The following is a 23,415-nucleotide window of genomic DNA, read 5'->3' on the forward strand; positions in this document are numbered from 1 at the left end:
TTACGAACACTTGTTCATTTATAGATTCCACACTATGCTCAACATTAAAGGAATTATCGGTCAGGATTACAGAAAATGGACCGCTCTCATGCCAGTGATCTAACGATAAAAACCAAAACCTTCAAAACGGAAAATCTGTAGGTAACTGCAAATCAACTTCTTGAAAAAGGTATTCTCAAAACGAAAAAAAAAAAAAAAATCGATTTCCAACTGCAAATTTTTTCCTTCTTATTCAGCCTAGCATTCATAGTCTTTCTTCTATTGCTGTCTTGGGAATGTTTCATTAATGATGATAGTAACACTTTCTTTCATTTCTTCCAATGGTAAACACTGCATTCTACTCTGGATGGGCACTTATTTAGGTATCTGGACAACGATGACAGCTGTATGCTTCTTAAATCATTGAAAATTATGTTTTATTTATATATAAGCAGGCGGAGAAATATAAGGATCGGACACTGGCAAATATCACCTCAGAGACCAAAACGTCAATACTCAGAGTTAATGCAGTGAAACAATTTTAGCTGGAATTGAATCAGCACATCCGGGAAATGTCTTTCCACACTCTGCTGTCGGGGAGACCATCGCACTGCTGGTGCAAAGCATTACCTGAGCAGACTGAGAAATGGCTTCATCCAGCGCCACAGCCCGCTTTTTGACATCTTCTTTAATTTGACTGTAGAGAGTGTCAGCAGCCACGTACTTCTCTTGGATAGAAAACCCTTCCCTCGGGCTCAATTCCAGTAACTGCGGCCCAGTTTTGTTCATCTTATCTATATGCGGCTTGTGTTCGGCTATCAACTCTCGCAGTTGCTATAACAAAGCAAACAGCGTCTCAGTTTCTCAGAGGCACACCTCCACAGTACAGCTGTCAACATCCGCAGCGCATCCAGCTGGCAAGAAACTCCACACAAACACCCTCTCGTCACAAGGCACTGAACGCACAACCCTCTGCCAGGGAGAGATCCCCTGACACAAAGATTAAACAACGGTCTGGTCATGTCAAAGTCCTTTTCAGGGTACATGCAAAAATGCTGGATGAGTGAAATAATGAATCCCAGTTTCATTACGCCTTTCCTACCGAGAGCAGTACAGTCTGACGAGAGTATTAGCCAAGGGTCATATTACATGAAAGGATTATGAACTCACTACATCCCAACCTACAGAGACCGAGCCATAACTCTCTGTATTCCTTTCTGCACACTCATGATACATACAAAAGTTATTCAAAAGGAAGGAAGGGAGAGGGAGGGAGAGGAAGAAAGGAAGAGGAAAAAAGCACAGTAGAAGGTAGACACAATGATGAGAGAGAACAATGACAGATAAAGCTAAGTTAGGGGGATTTAAGCTCCCAAGGGATTGTCATTACATTATATGTAAACCAATACAAAATATGTCCATATATATTACATTATATATCTGTGAGTCTGTTCTATGTACATATATGATATGTATGATATATAAACATAAACAAATCTATCTGTATTTATTTTTAAATGTTAATGGCTGCAAGGATAATCAATCCATCAAATACACAGCTGTATACTGAGCATTATCTATAAAGTGTATTTAAGGAAAAATATGTGACCTATGAATATTATGCATAATACAGTATCATCTAATCAAGAGAGACAATGATACTGATGCTAATGAGGGGGCGTGGAATCCAGGTGGAGCCCCATTCCTTCTAGGGAAATGGATCAATCTGGAATCTTTACACTCCACGGAATCCAGGGTCTCCCGTGACTGCCTGCAGGTTTCTCTGGGGCAGACCTCCGTGCAGCATTGAGGTGCCCTCTACTGTACTCCATTATTCATGAGGTTCCCTAATCAGCAGTTTCTCGTCCTCACCAGAAGATGTGTCTCCAAACTGTTTGCTATCCAGCCCCTAAGAAAAGCCTCTCTGAGAGAAATTATATTCAGGAAAGACAGTCTAGAGGAAAGCGATCTTTCCCTGTAAATATTTTAACTTCCATCATTCATCAAGCAGAATCACCAGGACGGCCACATACCTGGATTTTTATTAAAAGTGCCACTAAAATCAGTCACATAAATTATTTCCAAAGTGGTTGAGAAAACTGGTTCATTACATCATGAACAATCCCCAATGTACTATCCCTATTTTTGAAGTTTTTCTGAAGACGGTCTCAAAACTCTTTTGGAAAAGAGCTAAATAAACACAAATTCAATTTGTAAAAAAAAAAAGGAGGAACGTCTACTGAATCTACACAGCCCGCTGTGATTTCCTACTTGTGTTTTACATTGTTTGGTATCTTCATGCTGTTTTACAGAATGGAAGCGGTGACAGTAAGACCAGCCACCATGCAATCTCATGGGGAAGAAACGTGTCACACGAGCTCTGGCTTCAACATTCTCGAAGCCATGTTTGAAAACAAGCTCACACTTTGATTACCAAGAGACTCTCAGTAAAGTAAGGAATCTCTGCTGAAAGTTCTTGAGTGGCCTGGAGTCTAAGTAGATCTCACCTGTGCAGCATCACCATGAGACACCTTTGCTGGGAGGTAGCCAGATGAGCCTTCTTAAGACCATTCCATGACAGACAAGAAAAAAGCCACGGGATACCTACTTGGGGATGTGTGCACATGGAGAAAGGGCCCAGCAGGAGATGTCTTTCGCCTCATAGGTAACAAAATGATTCTTGGCAGCTATCCTAAGAGTCCACTCATGCTGGAGATACTTAATGTGAACTTAAAAGAGATCTACCATTTATTTATAACACAGCTCTCGGGGCCATTTTTCATTCCTGGCTAGAATGAACTAGAAGATGTTCCCAAGAACAGTGAAGAGGATGCTGTAGAGTTGCAGAAGAAATGCTGCAAATATTCTGTAAAATTTAGCTTGAACAATTTGAAGACTTGGCTACGAAGTTTTGAAGCTCCCTTTCTAAATAAAGATCATACATTTGTTTTGAGAACTGAAAGATAATGCCAAACAAGAAAATTAACTCAATTTTGAAATATTCCATGCAATAATGATCCTTTTTGTCCTATTTGATGTTATGCTAGAAAACAGCTATTCAGATCTCACTTCAGAGTAGAAGAAATCCATGAAACATTTTATACTAAAAATCATTCAGTGGGTAGGCATCAGGATTTCTCTCAAAAATAACCTTTCTACTAAAATTAAATTCAATTATACATAGTTTATAAGTCTCCCACTGAATTATTTAGATAGAACGCCATAAAATTTCCATTTTGCATTAAAGTGTTCTCTAAAGCTCTTCTAAACAAATACTTAGAGATATTCTTCAATGTTAATACACTAAAAAAGTAAACAAATAAGATTAATAAGTATGTTACATACTTCAAACAATGATGTAATATATTCTGAGTTAAACTTGACACACGCACACACACAATGATAAGTCTCAGGGTACATCTTGTGCAGATCTGGGAGAGCAACTAGGTTCACAAGATCATAAATAACAAGAATTCCAGACTTTCTTCTGACAGTCTTGAATCCTCTCACTTAAACCCTTGCAAAATTTTAAGCTACATTAACATTTCGGAGACTACTGAAATGAGGGCCTCATAATGCCATTTTATGTGTTTAAAACATGACATATTTGTAGATGGAAATATACTCTCTTGTTTACTCATGTAAACTTATAGAAGCAGAGAACTTCAAAATATTTCCATGTACAAAAGGAAAAGAAAAAAAAAAGTGGGGGGACAATTTGTCTTTAAACTTCAGCATTTTTTCCTTTTCACAGAATTCGATTTTACAACAATGCTATTTTGACGTATTTGTTATAGCGTACATTTTCTCCAAGCTCAATGTCCTTGTCTATTTGATGTTGCTTCCATGTATTGCTACATTTTGCTTACATTCTGGATGGCTCTAACCACTATATATTAGTCAAATTAGTGTACACTGAAAGCAATTCAACATGATCAGTTGAAAGTACTTCGAAAGCTTATTTCTCTAACATTTTAAAACAATGATTTTGTTTCTGTACTCAGTTTGCACTGCAAACTACTGGGTAAAAGCTGTGACATCATGATGACATACACAGTGTGCCTGCCCACATGAGTCGTCCCACTGCAAAACTGGACAACAGGGCAGCAACTCGGAGGTAAGCAAACTGTGCAGACCAGAACGCTAAAACTTCCTCATCACAGAAGGTGTCTGCATTAGAAACACCCTAAAAATCGTGATTCTCTTTCCATGGGGTCTCCAGCACTCTCTGGCACCAAGCTTACACGATGTTCTTCCTGCTGTTGCCTCAGGGTTTCGTACTCCAGGGCAGGGGCAGGAAGCTGAGTGATGATCCTCTGTACGTCTGTCAGCCACGGCCAAAGTTCTTCATATGTTTCCCAGAACTGGTTAACCAGGGACTGTGCCCGTTCTAACTGCAGATACCTCTCTGAGTTTATCTGGCAGATGGCATCATAGTTCTTCAATACCTTGTCCAGTTTTTTCTAGAAAATCAGATGACAAAATGTGTTTAACCGGGCAGGCAGGCCAAGGAACACATATATATACTCCAGAATGCTTGTCCAGCACAATATACCTGGTGCAGAGTAAGCACTCAACAATGCATGGTAAATGAACAGAGGCTAGTTCGATTTTAATTGCTTCTATGTATAAAAGTTCATTTTAAATTAAAGAAAGGCCCTCCCATGTTGTTGCATAAGGAAGTCCCTCCTTTTCAAGGCTGAATAATATTCCATTGTATGCTAATGGTGTGTTCTTACTACAATAAAAAAAATTTCATATACACATGTAGAAAATAGCAAAAATGTAAAAAATGTCTTGAAAGTACAACTGGAGATCAGGCTGATAAAGGATGATATATTCCTGCAGTGGATTTCTATGCAGTTGTCAAAAATCAGGGGATTTGATGACATGCAGAACTTCTCAAAAACAAAAAAAATTAGGTGACAAAACCACAAAAAAAAGAATAAATAAAAAGCCTCAAGTTTTTATGACTAAGACACTGAGCTCTCCAAACATAATAAGCAAAATTCTCCAGCCATTCTTCTAGGTCTTCTAGGTGAGAGAAAGGTCTGGCATGAGCCTGGCAACACTGACATTACTTTCTGTTAAAACATAAGGACTCTCTTTCACAAATGAAATTCTAAGAGGAGCTGCTGGTCAGCAAAATTAATTAAATAGATGAGAAGCAAAATAGAACATTATGCTATCCACTGATGTTATGGGGTGGTCACAGAGATCTCGATTATGGTACAAATTCACTTCATAATCCAAAAGCAAAAGATAAAGCACAACAGCAATCCAATAAACCACAGAATAACACAAAAATTCTCTCATGATCATCTGTATTTTTCACACCAGAACCTTCACAAAAATAATAAAGGAAAGATTAAATTATAAACAAGTGAAGTGCCACTGTAGAGTATTTAAATAAAAGATTAAGTATTAATATACAGTGCACAGTCTACTATTTGCCTATGGTATACCTTGAAAACAATGCACCGTCTTTTAAATGTGATCTTACGCATATACATTTGTATATATTGTTTTTGCCATGGGATATTTTCCTACCAGAAGCATTAATATATATTAATTTCTTTAGGCTTCTCAGATGTCTGACTATGAATTGAACTAAACATTTTTATTTATGGCTGGTTTTCCATCAATGTAAAGGATCGTTAAAACTACATAAACTGAATACTTCCTTAATGATTCCGCTCCTTTTTTTCCTATACAGATTACTGTAACTTTATACAGAATGAATTTCAGTTAGGGAGAACCACATACTTTGAGTTTTGTTTCAGCTCCAGCGGCCCCAATGTTCCTGAAGCCAATAAACAACAGCTGACATACAGAATAACAATTTATACTGATAATAACAGTGATAATACAGAGAACATTAATTGGATGCTTAATGTATCCCAGTTACTCAAGGACTCAAACCTTAACAGCTTTTCTGTCTATTAAAAAAGATTATCCCCAGGGTGATTCCCTTAAGGAGTATTCCTTTCACTCTTATTCTATAAGCTTGAAAAACGCCTTATTTGAAACTAATGACTTAGCTGTTTAAACAGCAGCTGTGGATAAAGGAAAAGCGCTTTTCTCAGAGTGAAAGCCCCACACATGCTGTTTGCTCACAAGTCTCACATCAGTCACGTGGACGAGATCATACCTTCATCGGCTGCTTTTCCTCTTCGCTGCATGTGCTCATGATTTTATGTCCAGATTTAACAAGCTCATCAATAATATCCTTGTGGCGCAAAATCTCCATGGTGAATGTCTGTATTTACCAAAACAAAGATTTTTTTTTTAAAGAGTGTATGACTAAAACAAAAACAATTAGGCACAGCAGTTAAAATGACCAAGTTACATTCAATCATGCAAGTGCATTTCCTTGGAGCACACTGACAAACCATGTAGATGCAACTGGAAATGTGTGCCTTCACCTTTTGAACCTGCAGCTGAGCGGAGGTCTGGTCTTGCTCAAGCCTGATGTCACCCAGAGATGTCAATTTTTTGTCTGTTTCACTAATCCAGGCTAACTCTGCATCAGCCGCTTGGTCAAACTAAACAAAAGATAAATAATCAGGTCAGCAAGTTCCTGTAACTGGTGCCAGAGAAATACCTATCTACATTTCTTTCAAATACCCTTATCACACAAATGGAAAATGTGAGCTTGTCTCTTCATGGCAACCTGAAATAATCCATGATAGTGACTGATGTTATAAAGAAAGGAGAACTTTCCACAGAGAAAGTAAACACAACCTCTTAAAACGTGCTGGATCCATAACATGACATTAATGATGTGAGGACAGCTAATACTGCTGCCTTCTCTCTGGTGGTGGTAAGGATTTTCTCTTTAACAATACTGTACAAATTGTGCAGCACAGGGAACTCTACTTAATGCACTGTGGTGTCCTAAATGGGAGGGAAATCCAAAAGGGAGGGGATATATGTATATGTATGGCTGATTCATTTTGCTGTGCAGTAGAAGCTAACGTAGCATCATAAAGCAACTATACTCCAATAAAAATTAATTAACAAAAAAAATCATAGTGTGCTCATGATCCTGTACTGCAACAACTGAAGAAAATGAGGAACTCTGCATCTTTCTGACATGGAAAGAAATCTGGAAAAAAAATACTATACAAATTGAAAAGCTATAAAAGTCAGTAGCTGGACACCATCTTTTTTTTTTTTTTTTTGCAGTACACGGGCCTCTCACTGTTGTGGCCTCTTCCGTTGCGGAGCACAGGCTCCGGACGCACAGGCTCAGCGGCCATGGCTCACGGGCCCAGCCGCTCCGCGGCATGTGGGATCTTCCCGGACCGGGGCACGAACCTGTGTCCCCTGCATCGACAGGTGGACTCTCAACCACTGTGTCACCAGGGAAGCCCTGGACACCATCTTTAAATCACTTCATCCTTCACTTTATCACGTTAATATGATATGTAGGTAGCATGCTGTTATCAAAGTACAAAATCCCTAGCAAAAAGAATGACATATTCCCATTTATTTACTCTGTGTGTATATGGGAAATACCTTTCTATGTATGCAGAGTATACCCCCAAATGTCTCATGTATCATTCTTTTACATCTCATTTAATAACAGCAGAAAACATTTTCAAGAGCATTCTTAAATATTTCAAGAGATTTTCTTTTCTTGAGCATAACAATAATTCATGGTAGAAATTTGTGAAGTATGGAAAAATATACAGAAGAAAATTAAAAGCTGGAGTTAATACCGTTGGTATTTTAGTGAATTTTCTTCCAGAAGTTGAGATTTAGAAAGCTCTGGGATAATACTGTATAAACAGTTTCATATCCTGCTTTTTCATTTATCATGAACATTTCCCATGTCATTAAATGTGATTTTTAAAATTCCATCATTGTATTCTAGCATACCTGGATATTTTCACTTAGGTTCCCTGCATTTTTTCACTATTATATAAACAAGCCTGTAACGAATATCCTTGTATATAAATCTCTGTTGGCATCTCTAATTAGTTCCTTAGGGTAGATTCCTAGAAGTTGACTTCTAAGTCAAAGAGCATGAACATTTTCAATACCTTGCATCAGATAAACCCCATGCCTTCCAGTTACCATAAATGAGTACAGAGGGCAAGTGACACCACAGCACCAACCATAAATGGTAACTAACAAAGCCTCAGTGGGAAAAGTGAAGCGGAGTGGACGTTGTGATTTTCAAGTCCAGTACTGCCAGAACCTCTAATGTTTCAGGAGCACCTGGAAATCCAGATTGGGGTCAGGGGATAACTAAGGGAGGAGAGACAAGGGTGGGGGTAAGGAACTAAACTGGAAAACAGTTCATACTTTTAAGACACTAGGCAACACTCCGCAGACTCACAGGAGGATGGGGTAGACCTACTTTTACCCTATCTCACAAGTACATCTCAGAGCCCTGGGCATTATACACAACGCATACAAGGAGGCTCTGGGAGGAGAGAGAAGAAAGCAGAGCTGCTATGAGTCTTGGACCCGAGGAGAAGCACGGGGGTGAGTTCCCTGGGTTTTCTTTGGCTTCCCATACCCTGGACTGGATGCTGGAGAAACTGCCACCCAGGAGCACCCAGAGGTGCAGAAAAAGCCCCAGGAAAACCTGTCTCCAGTCAAAGGAGCAGGAAAGGGGCGGCCTTGCAACACAGAAAACGTATAGACAATAACCATTCTACTCCAACCAAACACCACAGAAAAAAGCCTTGGCCTCCCCCCACTGCTGCCAAGCAAGGCTGAATGGGGAGCCCAGATTTCCACCCTCCTGAGCCTGGGCCCGACACCCCTGCCAGGGTGATGTCAGCGAAGTCGGCAGCTGGAACTTTCACTCCCACAGGCGACCACAGACCCCTGCTCCCAGGTCAGTGGAGACCACATGGGGAGCCTGGACCTCCCCCTCTCCTCAGGGTGGCATCAGGGAAAGCCTGTGGACAGTCAGAATTTTCACCATGGTGTCAGGGAGCTGGAACTCCCACTCCCACCCAGCAGTGAGCGGTGCCCGCCCCCCCCTACCCTTAGGTGTCCCACGAGGCTGCCTGGGGGACCTGGGATCTCCCCCCACCCTGGCAGCATCCCTGCTGCCTCTGCCAGAGCGGTGTCAGGAAAGCCGGCTAAAACAGAAGGCTTAATGAAGACCCAAGACACACAACACCGAGAACCCAGAACTCAAACCGAATTAAAGAGGATTATCAGCAGAGGCTAATACCTAGAAGATGATGTGAGAATTATCTGGCAGATTTTAGAGCAGCCATGATAAAAATGTTCCATGAGCAATTTCAAACGCAGTGGAAATGACGGAAAAATTAGAAGGCCTCAGCAACAAAATAGCAAGTCTCAGCAAAGACACAGAATATATGGAGAAGAACCAAATGGAAATTTTTAGAACTTAAAAATGTAATAACTGAAATAAAAACTCAGTGGATGAGACCAAGGAAGAGGACAGAGGAAAGAATGAGTGAAGCAGAAAACAGAATCACAGAAATCACCCAGCCTGAATAATAGAAAATAGACTGAAAAAAATGAACAGAGCCCAGGGCCTGAGGAACTATAATAAAAGAAAGTTCAAGTCACTGAGTCCCAGAAGGAGAGGAAAAATTGGCTGTGGCTGGAAAGTACTCAAACATTCTTGAAATAATAAAGTTAGAGAAATGGAGACCAGATTTGTGACCAGGATTGAGGAAGAGGCAGAGGTGGGAGAGGGGACGGGTGTGGCTATAAAAGGGCAGCATGAGGGGGTCCCTGTGACGGAAACATTCCCTGTCTTGATGGCAGCCGTGTCAATTCCCTGCTCATGACGTTGTACCATAATTTTGCAAGATGCTACCACTGGGGAAACTGGGTGAATGATACAACGGGACCTCTGTATTCTGTTTTACAACTGCATGTGAATCTACAGTTAACTTAAAAGAAGTTAATTGAAAAAAAAATAACTCTGCGTGGGTAACCTCTCATCTGTAAGTCCTGTTTGCATTTTCTCTTTTAGATCTATGCTACCAAGTTGCCCTGGATGTACTGATTCATATTCCCACGAGCAGAGTTTGGCTATCCCCTCATCAAAATGGGGTACATAATTTATTCTTTAATTATCTTTGTCAAGCTTATCAGTGAACTTTTCTTAATAAGGGCATAACCTGCCAGGGCAGCCTAGCACAAAAGACAGCACTGATTAAGTCATTGTGATGGTTCCAATCTCACAGGTAAAAAATTACCAATTATATAAGTGAAAAATTCTTAATATTACTGAATTATTATTTGTTTACGTTTTTTTCTACCTATCATGAACCCACTTGCTTTCACCTTTACTAAGTAATGAATGAGTAAATGAATACTAAAGCTATTTGCAGGTCAAGTTCTTTTAGTCAACAAGTTTAGATAGGAAAAAATTAGATAATCATCTAAATATGGGCCAAAGCAGAAGTATAACAGGGGTTAAATAATACTTTTACATTTACCTTTAAAAACCAATGGCATAAAGATGTGAAAAGGAAGATACGGTGTAACAGACCTTTACTTAATCTCTAGAAGTGCTACCAAACAAAATCTGAATATAAACCAACATCTAACCCAAAATCATGCAAAGTCAGGCTGCTCTGAGACTCCCCTGGTGTCGGGACAGCCGTCACACTGTCATGTGTGAGGACTGGACACATATCCCATGGGTCCTCCTCCAAGTGTCACACATCTGAGAAGATCGCTGACAGGCAAAGTTGCTCCAGACAGAAATGCAGAGCTTCAGTCGTCAGAGTGGGCGAGCTCCCCCATAGGGGCAGTACTTCTAAAATGACTCCACACGTTTATATATTCAAGCAGAAGTCCTTCTCTTTCCTATGTTTCCCATAACGGCATGCATTGTTTTCTGAAGCCGCCTCGTGATTTGCACGTAGTGGTGTTAATAAATATTCTGCCCACTAATTCATTACTTTTGCTGCTACGGGGACAAGTCAGAACAATGTGGACTCCAGAAGGAATCTTGATAAGCCATTTGAAAAACTCTATCTTCATCTGGTTCAATAATTGTTACATGACTTAGTTTCAAATGGAACTACTCATTAGCAATTGCTGATCAATGTGAAAGAAAAAAAATTTCATCAACTAATTCAGCAGCTTCAGATGTGGAAAAAGAAATCGTCACAACAAACAAGTGGAAGAGTCTGATCATTCGCTTTCAAGCCGCACATGGTGGAACTCCAGGGTAAAGCTCTACTATGTGATGCGCTCAGCACAAAACTGAGAAAAAATAGTACAGCCCTTTCTACCAGAGTGCAAATGTTGCAAGATATCAAGAATAAAATTTAACAGGAATTGTTTTTCTTCTACTGGTCCCTGAAAAAAATAAAGTGATGCCCCCACCCCTCTTGTTTGTGTTCAGGCTATTTTTAGGATTTATACGACAGTGCTCATAAAGAAAGGCAGATTGCTGGTGTTAATATTAGTTTAATAATAAGTCTCCCTTTCTGGAAGAAAAAAAACAAAAAGCATCCAATGAAAACCAGTATGATGATACTTTCTGGAAGAAAAAAAAAAAGCATCCAATGAAAACCAGTATGATGACACCATCCAAGTTGCCAAAACTCAAAGCTGAAACTCAAACACTGTTTCTTGAACCAAGGCAAATATTTGCTCTGCTAAAAGAAAACAAGACTTTAAGCAGAAATTTCCCTCTGTCCTTTGAAAGGTTTTTTATTAAATTAGAAAATATTTAATGTCCAACAATGAAAGGAGTAGTCCCAGGGTCTACATGAAGCAATTTACAGTCAAGCAAGGCGTTTTTATTTAGGTCTGTGACTCTTTCAAACAACTACTTAATGTGAGTATTTCTAACAGACCATGAAATGGCTTATTTCACATGTGAGTAACATGGACAGCAAGCGCCCTATACCAAATTTTAATAAATTTGTTTACTACTCATACAAGTAGTAAAAAAATAACTTCAAATGAATTGTAGAGAGTGTTAGCATCCTTAACTGCATCCTGGGAAATATTCTAATACGCATCATCCCTGGAGTCCAATCATCAACCCCAGCTACTGTAATTCCTAGTATAGTTGAACTAGTATTTCAGAAACTTCCTACAAGTTGGTGAAAAACATTTTAATTGGCTAATCTCTAAATATTCCTGAAAAACACACTGTAAAACAGTAACTGCCAACATTCTACTGAACACACTGTTCTAAGTGCTTAAACATGCAAGAATATACAGTTGCTGTCAGGATAAAAGGGCATAATGTGGGTATTACCACTAATCCCATTTACAGCCGAGGAAGCCAAGGCAGAGAGAGGTTAACTGACTCACCAGAGGTTACCCAGCTTGTAAATGTCGGGTCTGAGATTCAAACCATGGTGGTCTGACCCCAGAGCCTATACTTGCGGTTGCCCTGTTACATCCCTCGTGCTTGTACACAATTTGGGTTCAGTCACTCAAAATATTCATGGGATTTCACCAATATCGGCTCAAATACCACAACAGTCAATAAGTGGTGGGTTTTCAGTTACTATTTAAACGTTTCTCCCATGTCTGACAAACTGCTTTTGTACTTATCTAGAAAGTTTCTCTTGCGTGGAAGCAGAGGTTTAAGAAAGACAGAGTGATAAGCAAACTTTAACCTCCAGGACATCCTATTATTCCCTTCCCCTGGCGAGGGTCTTAGCGCTTGCTTTCTTTTGATTAGCATTTCCTTCCATTTTTCTTCACATTATTCATAACCCAGCCCATATTTTCCCGCCGTAAACAAATCTCACTTCCGTGGGGGAGGTTTCCTTCTAGTTCTTTAAAAGAAATTAATTGGTGTTATTTTTCTCCCAGGCTGATCCCTCATGACCCAATGAACTGTTTATTTTAATTGCACCCATGTGCCTTTATATTGGGGGGTTATGAAGGCCCAATAAAATAAGGAAGGCAATTAGAACTCCCAGAGAGTGCCTGGGATGCCCAGACCCAGTGAAATACACACTTTAGCACCTTCTGATAATTGCACATTTATAAGAGGCAAAGGACAACAAAATGCTCTGGGGTTTAAACAATCACAGTGATCTGAATTCAGGCTGTAAGTCTGTACGTCTTTCAAGCAAAAGCTCCTTTCCCCATTTCCACATGGGTCATTTGGTGCAGTGAGCAATTAGAGAAAGAAAGCAGCAAAGCTAGGTTACTTTGTGTAGGTTTAACATGCAAAAATACCCACAGTTTCTAACTCAGATAATGGCAGGCATTGTGAGAAGGAGGCAGCTGTTTTGCTTTTTTCTAAAGCTCACAATCACTATTTACTAAGCTGCCTTATTCCACTCAGATTTTTCTTAAAACTTATGAATGGGCCCAATTAAAAAAAAATCCTCTTCAGAATATTGATGCCTGCAAATCTGCAGAGTCAGACTCAGGAGCTTATTAACTGGTCACAATGAATGTACACCGTCCTCAGGCATCTGCCAATAATTGAGGCTGTTCCATTATTTCCAAAATAATAATAAACATCACTCTACTTTACCTAAGGCTCTTGGCCCTATGATCTCAAAATTCAGTGACACATCTTTTCAAAACTGCTATGTGATACAGAATTAACATGAAAAATCTAACCACGTCACATCAGAAGTTTTTTGAGAACTAAATGTATACCGGACGGATATGAAGCACACACTAACGAGAAGGTATCTGGATGCCCCCTTCCCTCCTCTCTTCAGACCTCAGCCCTTTTCCACGTTTGCCTGACATCTTCCATGTCAATCAACACCCTCTGTGATGGTGGCCTGACTGTTCACAATGTCCCTACATGGTTGCTGAATTCCAAAATGCAGGTTATACCAGTATAAAGGAGGCAGGCCTGTACATAAACAATCTTAATGTCAAAAGATGGAAACATCTGAAGAGAAAGCTGCTTGGAAAACAGGACATTCAGTTATTTTCAATCTAGTTGAATTTAGTCCGGTTATTCGGGGACAAAGCATCAAATCTATAAATTTAAAAACTACCAAGTCATTTGCAAGGCCCATATCCTCACTCCATCACTCGTGGTTGGGTATGTCAGGGGAGGGATCTGGAAGGAGTAGCTCTTAATAAAACAAGATGTGCCTAAGGTATGCAGAAAAAGATGGACTGCTGTCAGATCATGTCCACGGTTCAGGTGGAGAAGAAACAGAATGGTAGATGATTTGTTTAGACAACGTAAAACAAATCATACAAAATATGCAGTTCATATCCAAGTCTAAAGATTTTTTTTGCACCATTCCTTTTGTATTTCATGGATACATTATCACTGGATAAAGAGAAAACAAGTATTTTAGTATCAAACTGTACTCTGGTCCTAATTCCAAACATCTATAAATGGGCAAGGTTATAAAACAATTTTCAGTGATATATTAGGTCCTTTCTAAACTTGTTAATTATGAGTTTAGAAACTATTCTTTTGAGTGCAAAACTAAATCTCTGCCAAACCAGAAAGACAGGTACCAGTGTGTTCTTAAATTTGCCGAGAGAGAGAGAGAGAGAGAGAGAGAGAGAGAGAGAGAGAGAGAGAGAGAGAGAGAGAGAGAGAGAGGGAGAGGGAGAGGGAGAGAGAGAGATTTCCTGATCCTTTCAGTTTACTTGCCCAAGTCTCACAGGCCTTACGGTTGGAAATATCCTCATACTTCTATTTTGCTGCAATAATGGCGCCTTCCTTCGGATTACTGAAGGAGGTTAGAAAAAAATGGATCACCTCCTTCCTTAGGATTTTTCCTCTCTGCCTGATTTATAAAGAGTCCCTTTAGGGAGGTAGAATGAGATCTACCTTAATCTACCAGGATTAAGTCCTGGTTACAACTCCACCACACACTAGCTGTGGGACCCCAGGCAGGTCACCTCCCCACACACTGCATATGCTCCTCCCAGCTCTAAACGGTACATCTCAGCCTTAATGGAAAGGTATTCTCCTCTTTCCTTTTTTTTTTAAAATTGGCTTAAGTGAATTTTATTGGTTTTCTTTGTTACTGGAGGTATTCCATTGGGCTGACTTGCAGGCATTTCAAAGGAATGCACATACAAGTACAGAATAAATACATATAAACAACCAGAAGATATTAATATATCAATAGCACTAATATTAGTTATGACCTACTGGTAGTGAGATACTTTTACTAAACAATCTCCCCCTCTCTCACAAGGAAGGCTTGAAGGATACAGACCACAGTGTTTGCATGTTTTTGCTTCCACGAGTTTTTCTGTATTCTTTCACAAGGTCTTGAAACTTTCAGTAAGGAATGATTTTATCCGGAAAAAAACCCCAATAATTGTTATTTTCCCACAGGGTATATGTTTTAGATTCGAGAAAACACAGACCAACCTGTGGAAAACATTTGCAAAACTCTGAATAGAACTGGGCTACAGTTAATGACCTTGGCACCTGGCAGAGCTTACAAACCGGTAGGCGCTCAGCCTGTCACCTGCCCTTGAAAGCAGCTCCTTTGCCCCTTTCCTGTTTGCCCACTTCTGTTCCCTTCTAACCTTAGAAGAACCTAATTATAGGAATGCGATCACTAAGCAACTGAAACTAACTCCTGACTTACGTTCTCCTGAAAGCGCACCATGCCTTGTCTAACCTGTGGATTCTTTTCCTACGTTTTAAGAAGTAAGAATGAAGAATTAAGCAATTAAAAATGACTAGCTCTCTACCCCCAACAGTCCCCTTAGCAATCCTGCAGGAGATCATGGGGGCAAGATAACATGGGAAGAGAGAGTCAGCCAGTCTGCCCTCCATGGACAAGGATGCAGAACCCAACCTCCTGCCTCGATGATTCACTGAGATTCTTTTCCCTTTACAAACTGTCATGGCTGAGCAGAATCTTCAGAATTGGTCTCTGGACACAAGTCCACCTTCTCCCCAGACTGCTGGCTTTTCTGATTAAAGCACTTTCCTTTCTACTGACACTTGCCTCTCGAGTTATTGGCTTATGAGCAGTAAGCAGCCGAACCTCGGTTTGGTTACACCCTTATTACTGTCTTCCTTCCCCAAACTAGCCGACCACAGTCAGCTTCTCAAGAAAATTCTACTCCCAAGAGGACAGAATATTTGTCGTGCTATTTAGAGAAGTCTTCAGTGCCAACTATGAAAGGTCGAAAGAAATCTTGGTGAAAAACAATCCAACTCTTTTCAAATAGTTGAATAAACTTCACAAATAAACACGCTTATTATCCTATGATAATGAGGCATACAAATTCCTCCAAACTTTGAAAACAGAGCCATGCAAACGCATTCCTCAGGCATGAAGGCCTCCCTCACAAAAATGTCTGAGGCAGGCCTTTTGCTATCGTTGTATTCCATCGGCTTTTGTGATTCCAGAGCACGGCACTGAAATGAGGAGTGAGGCGCCATGTTTTAGAACTAGACAAATTACACTTTTACGGCAACCTTAGAGAATGAATTTTGGATGCTCTACACGAGCTGCTTGATTTGTGTTTCTTGCTTTTGGCTGGGATGTGCAAAGGCTGAGTCATCCACCTTCCCAAGCCCTGTTCCACAGTACACAGCAAAACCCTACTAACTCTGTCAGAGCAAGTCTGCAACAAGAGGCTGATGACTTAATATAAATATTCAGAGATTTCCATAAAAGTTAATCAAAACATGTATTACAAGCTTCTAGATCCAGGACCCCCCCCCCCCCTTTTTGCCCACAGTCTTCTGAGAGAGCTGTGGCTAAGGGGTGGGGTCTATAAAACTCTCTGGAACCAGCAACCATACAAGTTGCAGACAGGTCAGCAACGATCATTTTTTCCCCTTTCAGTCATCTTCAGAAAAAAAATACATCACCAACACAACTGTTTCCTTTTTAGAAAGAATTCAGCCTTTCTTTGCCATGTACATCAAGGAACAGTTAATAGTGACTTACACGATAACTCAAAATATTTACTCACACACAGATTAGACGCAGCCAGGGCATAAAATTAACATGAGCAGCATGCACACATGTACACAAAAGGCATTTTGTCTGGACGGCAGGAGAACGGTGCTAGTCCTGCAGGTGGCTGACTTGCTGAGCCTGGGAGACCAGGAGGTAGATGGCTGCCAACAATGTAGAGATGAGCCTTGCCCGGCACTCAGATGTCCAAGTACCCCAGCTAAATGCTTTTCAAACTCCTTCCGTTGTGGAAGCATAACCAATGAATGGAAATACCACCCACCATCATCTCTGATCAGGTGGAGGCCCTGGGAGCAAGTGGAGGAAACGAACTGCCCGGACGCCCAAGTGTTCGCCTACCTGCTGGGACCTCAGGATGGCCGCGTCAATCTCCTCCACCTTCTGTGTGACGGTGTCGCTCACCAAGCGGTAGCGGTCATTGTCCTCGGCCACCATTTTTTCCAGCCCTTCCCTCGCCCTCCAGGGCACCAGCTCCAGGAGAGCAGAGCTCACTTCGTTAAGGGAGTCCAGCAGGGCTTTGCTGCTCTTAGCTTCCTTCTTTAGCTCCTGGAAACAGAAGGAAGAAAACAAAAACTTGTGGGAAACGCCAAGTCTGAACGGGCTTCTCCTCTAACTGTCCTTGGGGCTAAAGTCCTTCACAGGCCAACGTGATGCATGGATCACCTTAGTGCCAGTTACCCCAGTTCTATACCCCTTGGTTACTTAAAGCTATTTTGCAGAAAGGAAAGTGTTCCCTGAGAAGTTCCGAAGAACACTTCCTTGGTCAACATGGCAAGACTTTAGCTTTGAAATGTAATATAAATGTTTAAAAATTGGGAACCCGAACCTGGCAAGTTAACCCAGCGAGTTAATCCAGCTTGCTGGTAACCTTGAAGTAATCAGGTACCAGAAAACTAAAGAGGAAAGTCCAAACCAGAATCAAGTGACCCTCAAAACAAGGACACACTGGCTTTAAATCATCCCAGTTGAATCATTATAGGCTCAGTGGACCTGACCTCCCGGACTGCCTTCACCCATGTGTGATCGTACTTCAGGATGATAAAAACCGAGGCGGACAACTCTAAGAAGGATGATCAGCGTGAGAGAATACCACTCTTGCAATATAATTAGAAAAGCCACCTCATGCTTGGCATCTATCTTATAAAGGTACCACTATTCTAACCAAATTATGTGTATCTCTGAAACAGTGATCATTTTCTTTTTCTGTTTTCATCATTCTGTTTCTATAAGATTCGAGAAACAAATGACAATATGCTGTTTTCACGTCTGGGCTCCTAAAAGTTTAAATAGCTGATCTGCTGCCAATTTCTGTTGGGTCCACGTCCACCAAGGCATCCGTAAGTATATTAGTAATGACACGTGATAAATATCACTTTGCCCCTGTGTGAATAAGGCTCCCTGAGAGATAACAAGCAGATCCAAAGAGTGTATAAATCGGAGCGTACTTTTTGCCTCGCGTGTGCTTGGCTGGAGGCTTCTCCCTTCAGAACCTGCGTTTCGTATGCAAGCAACTCGACCTCCACCTTGTCCAGCCAGGCGCACAGCTCCTCGTGCGTGGAGTGCAGTCGCCTCGCGAGCTGCAGTGCCTGGTCCAGGGTCTTGGCGACGTCCGCGCTCAGTTTAGTGATGTCTTGGTACCTCGCTTTAATGGCTTCCAATTTATCTTGAATTATTAAAACTTCATCACCTAGAATTTCAAAGGCATGTCATATCTCGTGAAAGGGGAAGAAGAGTTCTTCAGCTAAAGAAGTTCTGACCCAAGAAAAGCCCTTTCCTAGGTTTGAATTTTTCTGAGGATATCTGGAGAGTGTAAACAGTTCTGAAAATGCAAATATAAAAACTGTAAAGGGCTATGTGGAATGCACCACCTTTGCAACTATTTGTATGGTCTTCCCGTTTTCAAGCATCGGGGTTAAAAACTGCCTAGGTTTGCATACTGAGTTTGTGGCTTACTCCCTTGCACAAGATACCTCACCTCTCTCTGTGCCCCTGGTTACTTATCATTACGAATAGAACCTACTTCATAAAGTTGTGATAAAAATTCAATGAGTTTATATTTGCAAAATGTTTAGAATAGTGACTGCCAAATACATACATTTATATATGTATAATCTATGCATGTGTGTGTGTGTGTTAAAAATAATAAACTCAGGGCTTCCCTGGTGGCGCAGTGGTTGAGAGTCCGCCTGCCGATGCAGGGGACACGGGTTCGTGCCCCGGTCCGGGAAGATCCCACATGCCGCGGAGCGGCCGGGCTCGTGAGCCATGGCCGCTGAGCCTGCGCATCTGGAGCCTGTGCTCCGCAACGGGAAAGGCCACAACAGTGAGAGGCCCACGTACCGCAGAAAAAAAAAAAAATAATAATAATAATAAACTCACCTGCACTATTCCAATAGATCCTCACCTGCCTCTATTTAATTTTCAGACACACAGAGAAATTGTGTCCTGGGCTTCAGAGTCCAAGTGCAAGGCTCTCGATACTATATCAAATTCTTCCCATTCATAATGAATGCTACCTGTCCCCCACCACACACATGTGCCGAATTGGATATAAATACAATGGGACATTCCTACAGCCAAAGGAATTACTAAAACAAGGTAATATCTGTTTTCTTGGTGAGTTCAAGCACAGAGATATGAAACCTGGGTATAGTCACAGTATGTGTCACTGAATGCCATCTATCTTAAAAATTTAAAAAGCTGTCTACAACCTATGTGCTCATCTAGAACAACTGCCTTCCACAAGTGGAAAACTAATGTCACTCTGCCATGGGATTCTCTGACCAATGCTTGGTGTTATGAGTAATACACAAAACTTCCATTAAAAACTCAGTGAGATCATGAGAAAAACAATGAAATCATAGTCTAAAACCCCCTCGGTCGGCCTTCAAAGCATTCTCCAGGATGAAATCTTGGAGTGGCCCCAAAATTCGAGTGTGCTTTGTGTTTTTCCCCCATCTCTAAAATATTTTGAAAGCAACACAAAATACTCACGTCATGAGGATTTGATTTGAAAGGTATCTCACCTGTTGTTCGTTTAAGTAGTTCTAAACCATTTAGTAAGGCCTGATCTACATTTTGTTTTCTGAGTAGGATGTCCTCTTGCAGAACCTAAAACACAGGTATCATTTTCATGCGGGGGGAAAAGAAATTTAAATAAGCATTGGCATTATCAGTTAATCTTATTTGAGGAAACACCTTTTCAAATATTCCTCACTGTTCTCATGTTTACCCAACTTTTTACCACCACTGTGCCCATGTCTCAGTTCACCTATCATAATTCACTCCCCTCTTCAAAAAATGGGCGATGTGGAGACACTGGAGTACTGGTTAATTATGGGCCTTTGTATACAAAGATGAAATAACAAAATAAAAGTCAACAATCCAGCTATTGGATAAATTAAATCTCTTCTTACATGTGACTTCATTAAAAGTAACTGAATACAACACTACTTACTATATATAAAATAGATAAACGACAAGGACCTACAGTACAGCACAGGGAACTCTGCTCAATACTTCGTAATAACCTATATGGGAAAAGAATCTGAAAAAGTGTATATATATACACACATATATACACACACATATATATATATGTGTGGTGTGTGTGTGTGTGTATATATATATATATACACACACTGAATCCCTATGCTGTACACCTGAAACTAACACAACATTGTAAATCAACTATACTTCAATTTAAAAAAAGTCACTGTATACATAGGTAATGTCTTATTTGAGTACAGCAACTCACCTAAATCATAGTGAACATAAAATAATACAGAAATAACGAAGACTGAGAAAATGAGGACAACTGAAATGAAAAAATAAAGTAAAATAAATCAAAATACCCGCAGCTCAGCCTGCTGTGTCCACAGCCCCTCAGGGCTGGAATCCTGGACCGAGAGCCTCCTCAGCTTGTCATGCACTTCACTCAGCCAGTTCATCAGCTCCACTTCATCTTCCCCAAAAATCTTAGCATTACACAGAGCCTGCTGGAGAAGCTCAGACCTGCCGTGGCTTTTCTCTTGAATCTCAATGTACCACACTTGAGAGGAGTCTAATTTACTCTGCACCATATCTTTATCCTCCCTGGAGCTCAAAACCTTTAAGGACTGGCCAATGCTAATGGCCTGGTGTAAATGTTTATTATGATGGTTGATGTCATCTTCTAAGGCCTAAATAAAGTTTAAAAAAGGAAACAAAAAGAATGGACAAATAAAAATGACAACATAAATTGAACAAAAAGCTGACACATGAAATGGGTCTAAGGTTGCACTGATGCATCACACAACAGTACAAAACTCAAATGCATGTCATAAAACCACAAAGGGCACGGAAAACTGGATCTCACTAACGTGTGATGGGAACCTTACTTTGTGCTGGGCAATTTGTTCCTCCAGCTTGGATGCTTGGGTTCCAATGGGTTCGCTATTCGCCAGCCTCTTTTCTGTGGTTGTCAGCCACTCATTCAGTGGTTCTAAGGTTTCGTGAAACTGCTGTGCTACCACTGAGATACCTTCCAACTGACGATTCCTGAAAACGTGCCAAGAGGAAGGTCATTCAGGGATGAGAAACGTGGGAAACTGTCAACAGAAATCTTCATTCATGCTCCCGTGTTCCACTCCAAACAGTTTTTGTAGAAAACATCTAACATTAAAATTAAAATCTCTCACATGGAGAGGACACTTTAAAATATTTCTCCTATTCTCCATGCTTCCACTGCCGGGGGCCGGGGTTCAATCCCTGGTCGGGGAACTAAGATCCCACAAGCCACGTGACATGGCCAAAAAAAAAAAAAAAAAAAAAACTATGAAAAACTTTAAAAAATAGTTCTCCTATTAAATAAAAGTAAAGCTGAACAACACATCAACCTCAAGGGCCTAAATCTTGTGAAAGTCTTAAGTAACCTGGTTGTAATACTTACAATAATAATAGGTATAATCATAGTAATGTTATAATAACAATAGTAGCCATAATAATGATAGTAATAGGTAATACTTACTGAACATATATTCTGTGCTTTATATAATAGTTAACTTCAATCGGAGCATCAGTTACTGAAATTGCTTTAATCAAATGGTCAAAATTAGATTCAAATTTTGAAGAATAACTATAGCATCCCCTGTGCTGGAATTACTAGTGAGTCCTCCTTTAAAAAGTACACTGTCAGGTATATTTCCCCAAGGCAACAGTTAATATTTTATGGACTAAAATATCATGAAAGAGGAGAAATATTCCTCAGACTTTAACTTGTAACAGAGTTTGAATGCTTTTAGAAAACCCATTGTTTCCTCCCTTAAAAAGGTCCCACGTAAGTTAAAACCTACTTGCACGGTCCTTGGTTTTTATCTACGGCAAGTGATTGTGCTGGTCTGTATACAGAGGACCTGATGCTGTATCCAATCCTGTGAATTATTTTTGCTGGGACCAAGAGCAGCTGTCTTCACCTGTTATCATGTTTAATTCTTAGAGAATTACATGATTTGAGAAATGAGCTTTCTATGGGGACAAAGGGAATTATGGACAACTGGCACATGCTACCGAACATAATTTCTATACCTTCATATCACAAATTACACATGCATATATTTTTAAAACCTTCAGTTGAAATACATTTGATCTTTTTAAAAAAATGAATAAAATTACTACATTATTTTTGACTTCTGGATGATCACTATTTATGACTCTTTCTTAAAAATTCTAATATCCAATCACCTAGAATCACTAGAAAGAACTATTTTGTAACTAGGTTTAATTGACTATGATTTAAATTGTAAGGGAATCTATTAGTCTGTGTGTGAATCGTAGCATCACCACCATCCCTCCACTTAATACTGCTGTGAGGAAGGTTTAGGGAAAAAAAAGGACAGTCATGGGAGTGAAGCAGAGATCTAGACTTTCATTTATTAAAAAAAAGTATTGAGAGTCTCTCCCATGGCAGTAATTCTGGGGCATTACACAGAAGGAATAATCTACTGACACACATTAAAGAATAACATGAAACTTCCAGCCTCCTTCGGAGCCCCTTATTCAATGGTCCTAGAATGATAACTCCTTCTACTCCGTAATTCAAGATTGGACAAACTCTTCTCTGCACCATCTTAGTTCCAAAGAAGGTAGGAATGTATGGAGATGCTCATTCTCTTCAGTGGCTCATCTATTTCCAACCCAGCCAGTGTACACTTCAGTGTAGCTACAACATGACATCGGTCAATGTGGTGCCAGTGAAGAGAATGAAGAAAGAACTATATTCAATATCTTATGATAAATCATAATGGAAAAGAATATTTTAAAAAAGAATGTATATGTATGTATAACTGAGTCACTTTGCTGTACAGCAGAAATTCATACAACATTGTAAATCAACTATATACTTCAATTAAAAAAATTAAAAAGAAAAAAAACGAAGTGTAATGAAGCCCGGTGGAGCCACGCTCCAGCTTCCGGCCCTGGTAGACGTCACAGTGCCCTCCACCTGCCTCACTTCCCAGATAACTCCCACTCCTCCTTTAAAACAGAGCTTAGCTATCACTTTCCTGCCCCAGGCCAGGTTCCT

General features: G+C 40.2%; 1 protein-coding gene across 29 annotated transcripts in view; it reads right to left on the reverse strand.

The window, feature by feature from the left end:
* DST (dystonin) overlaps window positions 1-23,415 on the reverse strand; it is a 497,752-nt gene that overhangs the window by 54,812 nt on the left and 419,525 nt on the right. For 28 of the 29 annotated variants that reach the window (XM_033864484.2, XM_033864483.2, XM_033864472.2 and 25 more), the window contains 9 exons: window positions 21,233-21,392; window positions 20,708-21,034; window positions 19,880-19,964; window positions 18,299-18,540; window positions 17,193-17,399; window positions 6,405-6,524; window positions 6,131-6,238; window positions 4,224-4,442; window positions 610-813 (listed from right to left, as the gene is read on the reverse strand). In XM_033864484.2, coding sequence (XP_033720375.1) covers window positions 610-813; window positions 4,224-4,442; window positions 6,131-6,238; window positions 6,405-6,524; window positions 17,193-17,399; window positions 18,299-18,540; window positions 19,880-19,964; window positions 20,708-21,034; window positions 21,233-21,392 — 1,672 coding nt within the window. Of the gene's footprint in view, window positions 1-609; window positions 814-4,223; window positions 4,443-6,130; window positions 6,239-6,404; window positions 6,525-17,192; window positions 17,400-18,298; window positions 18,541-19,879; window positions 19,965-20,707; window positions 21,035-21,232; window positions 21,393-21,894; window positions 21,926-23,415 lie in introns of those variants that run through there. The other variant, XM_073810891.1, reaches the window with a different exon arrangement.

This window comes from Tursiops truncatus, chromosome 10, assembly GCF_011762595.2.
Source record: "Tursiops truncatus isolate mTurTru1 chromosome 10, mTurTru1.mat.Y, whole genome shotgun sequence".
In the NCBI taxonomy this organism is placed as follows: Eukaryota; Metazoa; Chordata; class Mammalia; order Artiodactyla; family Delphinidae; genus Tursiops; species Tursiops truncatus.